The sequence below is a fragment of the Hordeum vulgare genome, chromosome 5H (assembly GCF_904849725.1).
Source record: "Hordeum vulgare subsp. vulgare chromosome 5H, MorexV3_pseudomolecules_assembly, whole genome shotgun sequence".
In the NCBI taxonomy this organism is placed as follows: domain Eukaryota; kingdom Viridiplantae; phylum Streptophyta; class Magnoliopsida; order Poales; family Poaceae; genus Hordeum; species Hordeum vulgare.
This window is the reverse complement of record NC_058522.1, coordinates 400596730-400612932: the sequence shown is the minus strand read 5'-3', so window position 1 is coordinate 400612932 and position 16203 is coordinate 400596730. Positions and strand designations below refer to the sequence as shown.

General features: G+C 47.7%; 1 protein-coding gene across 1 annotated transcript; it reads right to left on the bottom strand.

The window, feature by feature from the left end:
* Positions 1 to 1190: 1190 nt before the first annotated feature.
* On the bottom strand, positions 1191 to 7101 carry LOC123452999 (serine/threonine-protein kinase PBL34-like). The gene is made up of 6 exons (XM_045129755.1): positions 6339 to 7101; positions 3344 to 3681; positions 3112 to 3247; positions 2787 to 2923; positions 2582 to 2705; positions 1191 to 1986 (listed from the first exon to the last, which is right to left on the bottom strand). Exons 1-6 carry the CDS (start codon positions 6583 to 6585, stop codon positions 1475 to 1477), a joined length of 1494 nt encoding a protein of 497 aa, XP_044985690.1. The 5' UTR covers positions 6586 to 7101; the 3' UTR covers positions 1191 to 1474.
* Positions 7102 to 16203: the final 9102 nt, after the last annotated feature.

Genomic DNA, 16203 nt, shown 5'->3' with positions numbered 1-16203 from the left:
CCCGCCAACGCAAAGGGGGAGGGAGGGGAGGCCTCGTGTGCGTGGCGGCCTTCCGGTGTGCTCCTGCCGGCTGCTATCGCCGGAATCTTGGGCGGCGGCCGGCGGCGACGCGAGGGGGGAGAGGAGAGGTGGTTGGTGGGAGAAAGCGCGGGATGAAATGTCCCCGACCAACCGCTTCCGCATATATGCAGGGCACCGCAGCCGCGAGGGGGAAACCCGCGTTTTCCCGGGTTGGGCTCGGGATTTTGCCGCGCCCCCTAAATTTTTTTACGGACCGGGACGGGATACGGGGTCTGATCGGGCTGATTTTTCCGCCCCGACCCGCATTTTGACGGTTATTTTACGGGCCCGGGCGGGATGCGGGGTCTGATCTGGCTGATTTTTCCGTCCCAACCCGCATTTTAACGGTTATTTTACGGGTCAGGGTGGAATGCGGGGTGTGCTAGAGTTTCTCTAATCCCTAAGTTCTTGAGCGCCATCATGCACTCAGGCTCGTACGTTTGCTGAATGAATGCATGCCTTCAAGGGCTGTATTTTAAAAAAAAAAGGTAGAACAAGTAGCTGGAACCTATAAACCGAAAAGTAGGGAGTAACTCAATGGCACTGACAAAAAAAATGTGTATGCCAAATCTGTAGCTAACATCGATGCTGACGCCGAATGTGCAGAACGGCACCGTCCGCGCAATTCCATGGGAACGGGCTTGGAAGACTTTGCCACCACTAGCAACTGCAACCTTACCACCGTACCACGGCAGTTCATCGAAAAATGCCGCTTCTCTCCATCTTATCAATCATTCGTTTTGGGCAGGGCAGACAGATATGAAAGAAGAAAGAAAGCGATGGAGCCGTGCAACGATAGAACCAACCGGCTAATCAGGGAGGAACGTTCAGTCAGTTTCGCCGTCCATCTCTACCTAGCCGTCCTCCGGCGTCTAAAATGGGTGCTAGGAGACGAGCCCAACCACCACGGTACAATGGATAGCCATTTTCTCTTCCTGTAGGAGGTTGCCTCCTTCTGAGGAGGTGCTTTGCTTGTTGCAAGTGCAAGAGCAAGATAAAAGAGGTCTTATCCTATTCACATCTCTCTCTCTGTACGCAACAAGCAAGCGAGGAAACGGCATCGAGCTCATGTGCTCGCAGACTGCAGCGCCTGTAAGCGTCCAGCAAGAGGAAACATGACTCCTCACCCAAAAGATGTAAAGCAGCACCCAGTTGAGATTAACCAACCTTCAACGCAAAGCATCCACGAGAGAGAGAGAGAGAGAGAGAGAGAGAGATCTCAGCGCCTACATCTTCTTTTTTCCACCTATATCTTCTTCACATGTCAAATCTACACGACAGACAGACACACATCAATTCAGGTCGCACAACAATGTTCACCCGCCCCGACCACCAAGTTCCACCCCACCCCCAGAATGATCCTGAGAGACTCTAGGTTCGACCAGGACTACGACGCGACGCACAGCTTTGGTTGTTATTTCACGTTCGGCTTCGGTGAGTAGCGAAACGGGGACGCGCGCGGGCCATCAGACATGCTCCTCATCGGCTGCTGCCCGTTTGCGCGGGCAAAAGAGCCGTGCACCTTGAGGCTGTGGCTGTTCCTGCCGTTCATGCTGCTCGAATGCGCCATCCTCTCGGCTTGCATCGTCTGGTAGAAGTACGAGGAGCTGGCCATGTCCTTGAGGTTAAGCAGTGGCTTCAGAGCTTCAACCACTTGGCTCATCAGAGGCCGGGCTTTGGGGTCCCGGCTCAGGCATGCGCGTGCCAATTGTGCAGCCTTCTGGGCACCTTTGACCGAGAAATTCCCCTCCAGGCGAGGGTCGACTAACTTGTAGAACCGTTGTCTCTCCCCTAGGAGGGGGCGCGCCCACTCCACAAGGTTGTGCTCGCCATTTGGGCGGTTCTTGTCCATTGACCTTCGTCCCGACATCATCTCAAGCAGCACCACACCAAAGCTATAGACGTCACTCTTTGATGTCAAATGGCCTGAAAAAATGGGAAAATATGCATCAAAGAGCAAGTAACATTAGAACAACGTATAACTGACCACTATAAGGAAAAGACATCTATCTCAAAAAATAAACTTTAATTGAACAATGTAACCAAGCGGCATTGCAGTATCAAGTACCAACACTGTCTTTAAACTAAGAAGACACTGAGATCTGCATTAGCAAAATAGTTAATTTTTAGTAGATTAGCGCATATTATTTTTTCCAGGCAATCATTTATACATGGGTACATCAAGGGTTTCTTGCATGAATGGAGATGCACTCAAATTAATTACACCCAACAAAGCCAACACTACTACTCCCTCTGTATCTAAATATAAGTCGTTTTTGCAATTCAATAGTTAAAGTTCTGTTACTTCTGTATAATACAAAGAAATTGATCAAACTGTATGCCTGTATAAATGCATTTACCACTATCCAACAAGCATCATTTCATATCTTTAACTACGTCAATAACAACAACCATATGATGCATAGTAACCTACGCAAGTACTCCAAATCTAGCCAACTTGTTTCTGTAAGTATCTTTCACTCTTCCAGAGCTGGCAAGTTATGTCTGATGAAGCACTTACCTGTCATGACATACTCTGGAGCTGCATAACCATAGGTTCCCATTACTCGAGTAGACACATGAGTCTTGTCACCTACAGGACCATCTTTGGCAAGCCCAAAATCTGAGAGCTTTGCATTGTATTCCTGCAAGAGCAACATGTACACGTATGAACAGGATGCAACTATGTGAGTCATGTGATGTGCATGAAAGGATTCGGTACTTACCGAATCTAGCAGTATATTAGATGTTTTAAAATCACGATAAATGACTGGTCTTTCTGCTTCCTCATGAAGGAAGGAAAGTCCCTGTGCTGCCCCAAGAGCAACTTTCATTCTGATGGACCATGGGAGAGGAAGAGACCCTATATATGCATAGAAATTTATGTAAGCGTCAAATTTCCATGAAATAATTAATATTTTCCAACTGAGTGATGCAATGGGCAAACACTTTCGAACATGTTTTCCTCGAAAGAAAAACTGATGAACAAAACGGGACAAAGGCTCTGAAAATTTTAAAGCTTCAAGGGATTGAGAACTGGTCAGTACATACTTCTGAATAGATGATTATCCAAACTTCCACGCGGCATAAATTCATATACCAGCAATCTTTGGTCATCTTCAACACAATATCCAATTAATTTGACCAAATTGGGATGGTGAAGGTTACCAAGGAAATCAACTTCTGCCTGCAAATAGAATATGGGGGAGAATCATTAGGAAACCTAATAAATTGGATAGTGAAGATCAAAATAAACATAGCTTGAAGTAACAAAAGGACATACCACCCATTCTTTGTGCCCTTGAAGACCATCATGATTGAGTGTCTTGACAGCAACTGTAAGACCTGTACCAGGTTTCACAGGTGCAGTTCCATTCTCTTCGATCCACCCTTTAAACACACATCCAAAACCCCCTTCACCGAGAAGACTCTCGGGTCGGAAGTTCCGTGTGGCGCATTTTAGATCACTGAATCCAAACTTGCGCAACTTAGAGGAAACCTTTATATCCTCTCCAGCTTTAGATGCTGATGAACTGCTCTCAGCATTACTAGTAGATGTCGAGCCTGAGACTACTGACACAACAGGTTGGTTCCTGCTACCATTTTCTGCTGACTTTTCTCCTGTTCCATGCAATGAATAACAGTTTTAGTATACCATAATAAGACAAGAATGTCCCCAAGGTAACAATAAGAATAAAAATAATTTCAATCCACACAGCTAAGTCTGAGGTATCCCGGAAGGACAGCAAAATGAAATTTTAAGTATGGGGGCATACACAAACACATACTAAATACAATCAAATCATATAACAATACCAAACTCCCTAAGAGATGTCTTGGTGCTTGGGACTCACAAGATCTGTTCATCAAATATAATCTGATGTCTAGAGCAAGAGGTACTGGTAGAAATGTATACCCGCAAGGCCACAAATCTACTCTAAGTAACCGAAGTAAACCTACATATTTCTATCACGGCATTACAGAAGAGCAAATTACAAAAGGCTGGCAGGCACAAACAAACGACCTTGCAAGTTGATGTGGTTACAATTTCTGCCAGCTTGAAGGAGCAAGTGGTAATGCAAGGATGTAGGTGGGGATTCAGAGCATAGATGCACTAGGAGAGGCTCAACAGAAATGCTTCAGGTGACTGTTTGACAAAGAATGGCAGTGTTGGACTTGGAGAGGTTACTAATTACCAACTTAATCTTGTTTACAATACGCTCACACCAGAATGCCATTTCACATATCAGTTGCCGGTATCGTGGAGTGCATATACCTGGTGGTACCTTTCAAGGATCAGGAAACATCTCTCCTAAATAAATATCTAGTTGAATAGGAAACCATTTAATCAGAAATTTCCAAAAGAAGAAACAGAAATAGGCTTCCCCTTCAAGGTGAATAGTCTACCCTTTTTTTTCTTTTACAAATCTCGGAAAGAAGACATAGAAATAGGCTTCTCTGAAGGAGAAGGGGAGAAGGAATTCACTGCAAGCACCTGACAAAGGAAGTTATAAAGTTTATGAGTTAATAAACATGACAGAAATTACAGACCCATATGCCAACTGGAGCCCTTTCTCATATCTTTACATCATGCTTTAGCTCATGATTTTAGTTCCAAGGCATAACTACAAACACAAGGCATATATCCTCGAATTAGAGGAAAATTAAGCACCTGGCTAGACTCAATTCTCCACATATCACTCGGTATCATGTTAATATGTTATTTCTTCATGCCTAAAATTCTGAAATAATTAGCTAGCAAATGGAGAAGAATCAACTAAGGACTGTTTGGTATTAGAGTTGTTACTTCCCAAAACCACTGTTCCTGCCTATTTTAGATTACAAACTACATAAAGAGGACCATTAGGCCCATATGATAAACATTGTAACAGAATTAGTACTGGCCAACATAACTAACTAGATTTCACAGCACAACATAAAGATGCAAAAGTAGGCCTAAATTATCTATCTGAGATTTAACCACATATTGTTTGTAAGATATAGTAGTTGCCACTAGCTAAACCAAAAGGGCTTCATAAAGCAGCTAGCTTGATCTCTCACATATTCTGAATTATACATTTCCATCTATGGATGAAGCAAAAAGTCTTGATGAATATGAATTGAGAAAGCGGTTACTATTTTAAACATCACACAGGAGATGACATCATCAAAATCGGAATCAGGTAGCGGAGTCTAACATTATCAAGTTATCACCATCCATTGTGATTGCTTGTGCATCATTCTCATTAAATTGTTACAGGATTTAGTGCGACCTGTGTGAAGCAACAACGTAACATGCTATTCTAAAAATAGATACTCATGAAAGCACTCATGCCACTGGTCCCACAAGTACACTTCCAGAATTCCATCCTCCAATTTAACATTAATTAATTAGGTGATTACGACACCTGCATCTCAGCTAGAAATACGGTGCTCAATGTTTGGTAAAATTTGCCAACTACCTTCCGATTAACGTGTTTTGTCGGCTTGTCATACTACTGGGACATTTCTACATTCATTGCTCGACGACGTGGCTACGACCAAAGATTATTGTGCCCAGCTGCACTCACACATAGTTCACTCAACTCTCCAGCAATTTAACCGCCAAAACAGACACATCCACAGCATTATAACAATCTAACAAACTGTAACCGATGACCAACTACGGCATGCATTAATCAAACCGAAACATCCAAAACGAAACTGTGAGCGCAGCAAAACGTCATCAGCATTAACAGCACAGCTAGAAATGCGGTGCTCAATGTGCGATAGAATACTAGAATTCGCCAACTATTTCACAATTTATATGCTTTGTCGGCTTGTCATACTAATTACTAGTACATTTGTACATTCATTTCTCGACAACATTGCAACGGCCAAAGATTTTTGTGCCAAGCTGTACTCACATGTAGTTCACTCAGCTCCCCGGCAATTTAACCACCACAACAAAACACACACATCCTCAGCATTATAACAATCTAATGAACTGTAACTGCGGACCAACTGCGACACACATTAATCAAACCGAAACATCCAAAACGACACGTGACGGGCGGCGCACGTTCGCAAGAGTTATAACAGTCTAACGAACTATAACCGACAACCAAGTACGGCATCCGTTACATGGAATCTGAATCTGAGCATCCAAAGCAAAACTGTGAGGGAGGCACACATCATCTGCATTAACAACCTAACAAACTACTAGGCCACGACCAACCAGGGCATGCATTGCATCAACCGCAAAATATGGCAAGGCGACACTGCGAAAGGAACATTACCGCCGTGCGTGCTGGCGCTGCTGGTGGATGTGTCGACCTTGGAGCGCGGCTGCGGCGGGCAGTTCCCCATGGGCCACAGCCGGATGCAGCACCCGGTGGCGACGCTGGCGTCCTCCCCACCGCCCTTCCGGGGCAGGCGGCGGCCGCGCCTGCTGCTGCGGCGGCACCATCCCCACCTCTCCCGCTCCTCCTCGCCCGAGCTCTCCCAGCCGTCGAACTGCCCCAGCTCCGGCGGCGCGAGCCCCATGGGCTACCACCGCCTCGTAACAAGAGCTTCCCGAAGATCCCGCCGCCCTTCCTCCGAATCGCGTGAAATCAGCTCGCTCCCCCGCACGAGCGCCACCAGATCGGCCTCGGGGAGCACCACACACCCACCTCCCCTTCCACGAAACCACCAAATCGGCGCCGATACCCTGCGACCCGACGAAGCCCAGCTCCTCCGCCAAATCCCGTCAAATAACACCAATCTAGAAATACCAGCGAAGCATCCATCCACGCCGAACCAGCGCGTCTCCTCCAGGAGCACCCCCGCCCCCACGGAGCCGAGCGCAGGACCACCGCATGAGGCGCGCCCGCCGCGCAGCCGAGGCAGGAGGCGCGGATCCCCCACTCCTCTCCGGCGGCCCACCTCTCTCACTCCTCTCCGGCGGCGGCGGCCTCCGCAGCAGGCAGCAGCGAGTAGGGGAGGGAAGGAGAGAGCGAGGAGAGAGGAGTGGGGAATAATAATAAGCTAGAGAATAATGGATGGATTGCGCCGAGAGGGAGAGCATAGGGACAGGGGAGGGCAGCGGAGGAAAAGCACAGATGTTCCTCGCGACCTCCTTTTTTTCCCCTCTCCTTTCGCGAGCACGTGGCCGACGTGGACCGGCTTTTCCAGCGTGCGGCCGACGACGTGGCCGGCGGCTCTGCGGGGTGGGACCGGGACGGACGGACGGGGTCTCCTGCCTGGCATTCCATTCCGAAACTGGTGGCAGCGCCATGATTGATTGGGACGGAGTTGGTTGCGTTTGGTCGAGCTGTTTTCTGCAAGGCCTCTCTGTCTAGCCGTCACGGAGAAGCAGCAGCGTGATGACGAGTCGGTTTATGCGTGAATTCCTTCTTGCCATTTTCGGCTCCACACTGTACGACAGTAGGCAGGTACGAGGCATGTCCAACGTAGTAAAAATTACATTGATGTTTCTACATCATATAACGAGCTACAACGAGCCGCCGACGTGGTTACCGTCGCTCCCCTATCGAAACCACTCTAACCTTTTCGATGGCAATCGGTTAGTCTTCATGCATGAGCCGATGTCATCGTGTTGAACACTTGAATGGACCTGAAATGAATGACATAAAATCTCGTCGTCGCACGTGGAGCTCTGTCTATTCAGAGAAGAAGCCCTCCCATCCGCCAAGCGACGCACCTGCGAGAATTTTAGAAAAACTTTAGTTTGGAAGGTGTTTGGTTGGGTTGTGGCTTTTAAAAAAATAGTTCTGGGTTGTGAGTTTTGAAGAAAAAAATGAGTGTGCATAGACAGTTTGTTGCGAGTAATGGCTTTTAAGTAAAATGTCTAGAATACCATGAGATGCTTCGCCATGGCTGGATCCAGAGGGGGAAATGGTTGTGGGATGACTTACATGACATGAGTGATTTTGCAAAACAAAAAGACTATTTATCTAGTAGGACAACTTTTTATGATTTCTTTGTAATGGCAGGTTTATGACGGGCATGGGATGGTTAGAAAAGGCCAAAAAGCTCCTTCGAACGTGCTTCGTGCGGCTACGCAAGGATTGCCAACGCGCGGTAAGAATATCACTGTTTGATTGGACTTTGATTTATAAAAGGCAAAAGTCCAACTAATCACACTCTTAAACTACTAGCAAGAGCAAAACACACAAAGACCGCGACCACCGAAACGAAGCAGTAGAGAGAGTCATGTCCGGGCCCAAAGGTGTACAGATAGTACGGACGGCACAGGCCCCAACTTTTTAGGGGCCCCAAATTTCAAAGCGTAACCCATGTGCTAGAGGCCCATTAATTCCACCATCCGCATGACATGCCTACAATGGCGGGACACGGGGCCACCATCAATCAGGGGGCCTTAAATCTAGAAGCAAATATGCACAAAACGATCACTCGATGAGTCGTCTAGTGCCGCATGGGCCACACAACGCATCTCTTCGCTAGGAATAGGGGAGAATGTCAGGGCGCCGTCGCTGGTGTGGTAGTCCTAGAGAACCAACAACATGGACACAACAGGCACTCACCGCTGTCGGTGAGCGAGGCCAGCGGAGATAAAATCATCTGTGGTCATTAGACTCGTCCTCAAAATTTACTTCAGTAACTTAACTTAGGAATGTTAGATAATGAAGCGTTCCTACTCCCTCGAGGGGAGCCGCATTGGGTTATATTGATAGGTTGCCTTGTTGTGCAAGGGATAGATACAAGAGTTTGAATACAATAGGAGATAGAGGAGATAGAGGAGGAAGTTGAGATTACAACGATATCTCTATATTCTAACACCCTCCCTTAATCTCAACTACCTAAATTAAGATTACTCTTGAACTCATCAAATAGTCGTGTTGATAGCGCCTTGGTGAAACCATCCGCCACTTGATCTTTGTAAGGAATAAACCGTATCTCAAGCTTCTTTGCTGCAACCCTTTCTCGTACAAAGTGAAAATCAATCTCTATGTGCTTTGTCCTAGCATGAAATACTGGGTTTGCAGACAAGTATGTTGCACCCAAGTTATCACACCATAAGCATGAGATCCGATTATTTTTGACTCCCAATTCTGCAAGAAGTGACTCAACCCAAATAACTTCAGCAGTTGCATTAGCCAAGGATTTATACTCAGCTTCTGTGCTTGAACGTGATACAGTGGCTTGGTTCCTAGCACTCCAAGAAATAAGATTTGGTCCAAAGAATATGGCAAATCCTCCAGTTGATCTTCTGTCATCAGTGCAGCCTGCCCAGTCAGCATCAGAAAATGCACTCACAAGAGTGGAGTTAGAGCTTCTGAAGTGTAGTCCTATACCCATAGTATGCTTTACATATCTTACAATTCTCTTGACAGCTTCCCAATGTGCAGAAGTAGGGGCATGTAGATACTGACAAACTTTGTTAACAACAAATGAGATATCTGGACGTGTGAGAGTTAAATATTGCAATGCTCCCACAGCACTCCTATACCTTGTACTGTCTTCCTCTTGAAGTGGATTTCCTTCATATGCCGAAAGTTTTTCTGAAGAGGACAAAGGTGTAGGTACTGGCTTGCAATCTTTCATCCCCATTCGAGACAGAAGTTCAGTGATATATCTCTCCTGATTTAACATAATTCCATCTTGAGTTTTTCTGACTTCAATGCCTAGGAAGAAATGCAAATCACCTAGATCTTTTAAAGCAAATTCTGAGCTTAGATCATGGAGAAGAGCATTGGTGGCATTTTGTGAAGAACTTGCAACTATAATATCATCAACATATATAAGCAAGAAAATGACCACTCCTGCCTTGTTATAAATAAACAAGGATGTGTCAGCCTTTGAAGCAATAAAGCCAAGAGATTTCAGTTGCAAGCTGAGTCTAGAATACCATGCTCTAGGTGCTTGTTTCAAACCATAAAGTGCTTTATCAAGTTTGCAAACAAAGTGTGGAAGTTTCTTACTCTCATACCCAGGTGGCTGTCTCATGAACACTTCCTCTTCCAGAACACCATGCAAAAACGCGTTCTGTACATCTAGCTGTCTTAGGCTCCATCCTCTGGACACAGCAATGGCCAGCACAAGTCTGATAGTTGCAGCTTTCACAAACAGGACTAAAAGAATCCTCATAATCGATACCATAACGTTGTTTGAAACCTTTTGCAACCAAACGTGCCTTATACCTGTCAATGGAGCCATCTGGCTTCTTTTTAACTCTATATACCCATTTGCAGTCAATTATATTTTTACCTTTCTGATTTGGTACAAGATGTCATGTTTTATTTTTCATAAGCGCAGAGTATTCTTCATCCATTGCCTTCTTCCATTTGGGATCATCAAGTGCACTGCTAACACTTGTTGGCTCTCCTGAAATACATATCATGCCATATGGTATAGTCCCATCCGTTCATATTTTTGGATTGCGTATACCTTTTTGTAGTCTGGTCATGATTTTTGGAGATGCCACAGATTGGGCTGCAGGTGCACTCGCCGCAGCTGATCCAGAAGAGGCCTCTGTTGTTGCGATTTGTACAGGGGATCCTGTGGCCATCGATGGAGCCGCTGATCCTGCAGGTGTACTGGGAGCAGCGGCGCGGAGCGGCACAGAGGATCCGCCCCCCGACCGCGACTGGGTGCGCACGCGCGGCGAGGGAGATCCTGTCCTGCTACCGTCCCCACCTGGCAACGACGTGGAACCGCGGGATTGGCTGGCCCGGGTGCTGGAACTGCCGCTGGTGGGAGCGTGATCCGAGGCGGATTCTCCCGCGCGCTCCAGCGACGGCGCGCGTGCAGGGGTGCCAGGCGCCGCCGAATCCTCCTCGTGATCTGTGCCAGGCTCGTCATCTTTTGTCGCATGAAATATAAGATCGTTTTGATCATTTTGAGCACCGTTTTCACCAGGAACCTACACAGGCATAAGAGTAGGACCAGTGCCAGCAGTAATATCATCATATTGGTTAGTACAATCATCACCCCCATGATCAAAAGACCGAAGATGTGTAGGAAGGAGAAGGATTTCTTGGCGAAGAAGTTGACCAGCATTGGGATGAAGTGATGCAAAGGGAAAGACGGACTCATCAAAAACAACATCCCTAGATATGTAGACCCTACCAGTAGGAATATCAAGGCATTTAACTCCTTTATGCATAGGGCTATAGCCTAAGAAGGCACATTGTTTAGAGCGGAAGGCGAGTTTGCGTGTGTTGTATGGTCTGAGATTGGGCCAACATGCACACCCAAAAACACGAAGAGAAGGGTAGTTAGGTGTAACACCAAGGAGGCGTGTCAGAGGTGTTTCAAATTTGATGACTTTGCTTGGAAGCAAGTTGATGAGATATGTGGAAGTTAAAAAGGCTTCATCCCAGAATTTAAGTGGCATGGATGCATTGGCTAAGAGGGCAAGTCCCATGTCAACAATGTGACGATGTTTCCTCTCAGCAGAGCCATTCTGTTGGTGAGCATGAGGGCAGGACAGATGATGTGATATGCCAAGTTTTTGAAAGAAGGCATTTAACTTTTCATACTCACCACCCCAGTCGGTTTGCATAGCAATGATCTTGGAGTCAAGTTTACGTTCAAGAAGCTTTTGAAAGTTGATAAAGACTTGGAATACATCAGATCCTTTTTTCAGCAAGTAAATCCAAGTAAATTTACTATAGTCATCAATGAAACTTACATAGTAGGAGAATCTTCCAACGGAAGTGGGGGCTGGTCCCCATACATCTGAGAAAATGAGTTGTAATGGAGAAGTAGATACACTAAGAGAAATAGGATAGGGTAATTGATGACTTTTAGCTTGTTGACACGGATCACAAACTGACTCAACACTAGGCTCATAGGAGAGTTTAATTTTACTAAGAACATATTTAACTATGACTGAAGATGGATGACCCAAACGACTGTGCCACCTTGATGAAGAGGGCTTGGTGACAATGTTTGCTTGTTTATCTGACCATGAAGATGAAGATGATATGAGTGGGTAGACACCTCCTATGCACCGTCCTCTAAGAATGATTCTCCTTGTTGCCAAGTCCTTGACCAAGAAAAAATAGGGATAGAATTCTATGAGAACATTGTTATCAAGAGTGAAACGATGGACAGAAATAAGATTTTTAGAAGTTTCTGGGACGTGCAAAACATCTTTCAGGTGCAAATTTTTCATGGGGTTTTTAACAATTGAACTACCAATATGAGAAATATTCATACCAGATCCATTTGCCGTGTGAATTTGGTCACCACCATTGTACTTTTCCTGCATGGTCAGCTTGTCAAGTTCACCTGTGATATGATTGGTTGCTGCACTGTCGGCATACCAATTTGTGTCAACACCATAGGAGACTGCATGCGCCTCCTTTTCTTCTTGATCATTCTCTTCATATCGCCACCAGCAAACACGTGCACCCCCTGGATGATGCTTGAGGCAGATCTGACACTCTGGGAAGTCGTGTTGCTGATCACGCACCTGCTGCTGTTACTGCTGTCGAGGCCGTCCTCTGAAACCGCCATTGGAGGGAGAGGGCTGGCGATCACCGCGGTCATTGCTGCGGCCACGTCCCCTTCCTCCACGCCCGCGATTGGATCTGCCACGGGACGAGCCACGACCTCTGTAGACCGCATTGGCAGAGGTATGAAACCCTCCTGAGGGCGAGTCGCCCAACATCTCCATCCTTTGATCAAAGGCAGAGATCTGGGCAAATAGATCATCGGCGGTGATGTTGTTTTTGACAGCGCCGATTGCCGCTACCACGGAGTCGTAGTCGCGGTCCAGACCAGCAAGTATGTAGTCCACCATCTCTGGATCAGAAACGGGGCGACCAGCTGCAGCTAGTTCGTCCCCAAGGCTCTTCATCTTGGCCATGTACGCTGAGCTAGACATGGTGCCCTTCTTGGTGTTGGTGATCGCAATTCTCAGGTTGGTGATCCGAGATTGCGATTGTGAAGCAAAGAGGTTGTTGATTGTTGTCCAGAGATCAAAGGTGGAGTCCCTCCCGACGACCTGTGCAAGGATCTCAGGAGACATGGAATTGAGTAGATATGACAGAACCTGTTGATCTTTGGCGATCCATGATCCATACAGAGGATTCGGCTCTTGGTCCATGGTTTTGTCCGCCTTGGTGACTTCCACCGTTTTGGGTGGAGCGGCGTCGGAGTTGCCCAGGAGTCCGGTAACCTGCGCTCCTCGCAGGGCTGGGAGAACTTGCGTCTTCCAGAGGATGAAGTTTCCTCTCGCAAGCTTTTCTGATGGAGGTGAACCGAGGTTCAGGGCGACGCCGGCTGAGGACGACATGACGCCGATTGTGGATGTGATATGGGTTTGATTGTTTCTGGTTTGTGGCTAGATGTGTGGAAGAGAGGCTCTGATTACCATGTTAGATAATGAAGCGTTCCTACTCCCTCGAGGGGAGCCGCATTGGGTTATATTGATAGGTTGCCTTGTTGTGCAAGGGATAGATACAAGAGTTTGAATACAATAGGAGATAGAGGAGATAGAGGAGGAAGTTGAGATTACAACGATATCTCTATATTCTAACAAGGAATACCCGAATTACGGTCATCAAACTTACATCAACGAATAGAGACGGTCACCGCATACGCTTGGATACGTATTTTGCCAACGTGGCATACGCTTTGACTTATTGACCACGTCCAAGGTGACAGCATGACGAAATCAGGTTCATTTTCGCAAAATTGACGTGGCATACGCTTTGACTTCTTGACCTTGTCGCTTTCTTCAAGCATGAACGCGAGAGCCCAAGCAAAAGCAGTTGTATGTGATGGCTGCGAACAAGGGCAGTACTAGGCGTTGGTGAGCTGGGGAAGCGGCATCTTGTGGCCGCGAGCAGAAACAACGGAAGCCTGCCATCGTCGACATGCACGCCATCTGAGATCTGACCATATGCCTCATCGGCAGTTGGTTTTGAGGCGTTGGTGCTCCCCAACGAGCGACACGGTTTCCTGCGACACGGTCGTCCAAGGCGACAATGGCGGCATACAACAGCTTGCGCGCGACGTGGAGAGACCCTCTAGCATGTGGCTCGGCTACACCATCCAGCACGCGGCACACGAGCCCTCTTGGACGACAGCCTGGAAGGGAGGCGATGCACGGCGTGGAGCGGCCTTTCGGTCCCGCATCAGGCCGACGCTTGCGACGACTCCTAGTGTCTACAACCCTAGGCCTCCTGGCACGACCCTCTAAATGGCGCACGAAGGTGTCCCTTTGGCTGGAGCACGACCCCGACCTCCAATGGCAGCGGCGGCTGGAAATAATCCCCGTCAAGGAATCACACAGGAGAATACAATGGAAGAATGAGAGGAGAGATAGAGGGGATCTCGCGTGGGGGTCGCGTGTGGTGCAGTCGTCGATCACCGACGACAGATCGGGGTTGGGGCCGTAGAGGCTGGGGAAGGTGCAGCTCGGGTGTGGGTAAAATGAATGAAGGCAGAGGGGAATGAATAGTCAAAGTGTATGCCATGTTGGCGAAATACGTAGCTCAAGCGTATGCGGTGACTATCTCTATTCGATGATGTAAGTTTAATGATTGTCATTCGGGTATTCTTGAATTTAATTATTTTTTTGAAATGGAGGCTTTGCCTCATCTCATTAATAAAGAAGAAGAGAATTTCCTGGTTAATTAACGAAAATCCGGGCAAAACCATTTACAGCACGCCCACACGAAAGAGCACCCACCGACCTGGCTACCCACATGACTCACACACACCGTCGAGGAGACGACACCGTCGAAGTTGCCAACAGTGTCATCATCATCACTTATCCTCGAGCAAGCGACTCCGACTTCTTCACGAGAAACCCAACAAGATCGCTCCGAACGAACGACACATGAGAACCAAGTCGGCCTCTGCAAAACAGACGGCCAAACGCATCGAGGACTAGCAGCTCCGACTTCGGTCGCGGACTCGCAGAAGAAAGAAGCACGCCTTGCACCAACGTAGCCAGACTTGTACTTCAGCCGACATCGTTGTCGCCGCATCGCCCCGCAACGCTACAACTCCGACTTCACACTAAAATACACGTCGAATGGTCGATGACGAAGGACCATACGCGACTTTGCTCCTCGTGCAACCATTATCGTTGCCACGTGAGCCGCATCGCCAGCGGAAGCGAGGCAGTTGCCCTGCCACCTGCACTCGCATCGCCAGTCATGCACCTGCCTACCGCGAAGCCGTGCACATACAGACCCAGGAAAGCGCGAAGGGGGTCGATGACCTTCAAGGCAACACCCCCAAGAGGGCAGCGACGTAGTAAACGACGCCCTCGCCTCACTCATGCTGGAGTCTTAGGCTTTCGCCTGAAGTTCATGGACCAAAGGTGCCGCACGAAGAGAAGCTCCACAACGTCCCCAAGGAGAAAAATGACGTCCACGGACGCCATGCCGTTTAGGCTTTTGCCCGGAGTCACCCACCCAACACCGCCACGCAACCGACGGTGCAACACCACCAGTCCGCAAACCTGCTGGCCTTCACACCTCCTAGGCAACGACCACACCATCATTACGTAGGAGCCACCATCCTCACCGCCAACAATTGCCAGTGAACCGGAGCAGGTCGAAACGACCAGATCTGGCGCATCACGCTGCCAGAGAAACCACCAAACTTCACAAGAGCAGGAAGGTGGGCAGTCACCCCACCACTACACGCCGAAGAGGACGCCTGGCCAAAGCCTGCCGAGCCCGCCTGAAAGTGCATGTCATGCCCCTAATCGACTTTTGGTGTTAATGACAACACATAGATAGGAAACTAATCCTATTTGTTGAGTGTATCTCAGGATGGCAAGTACTTTAGTAGATTGAGAATTATGTGCCAAGGTGGTCTGAGAAGATCGGGACTTATATGTCAAGAAGGCTCAGGATTGAGAAAAGATGATGCAGACTATCCTTTAAGTTTACTATTCTTGAGTATAGGGATCCGCACTATTAAGAGGGGATCACACGTTTTGCGATGAATTTGCTCATATTACATCTCCACTTTTCTGCTCATACCACATCGTCACTACTCTGCGCTTATCTCAAAACAGAACTAATGCCTCGGACACCCGGCCTCCTCCGGACGTCCGACCTGCTTCGGAAATCCGAAATCGTATACCAGAGAGATCAGAGCCATATAACTCGGACTTCCGGCTCCCTCCGGACGTCCGAGGGCCGGTCGACCGACCAACTTCGGAAA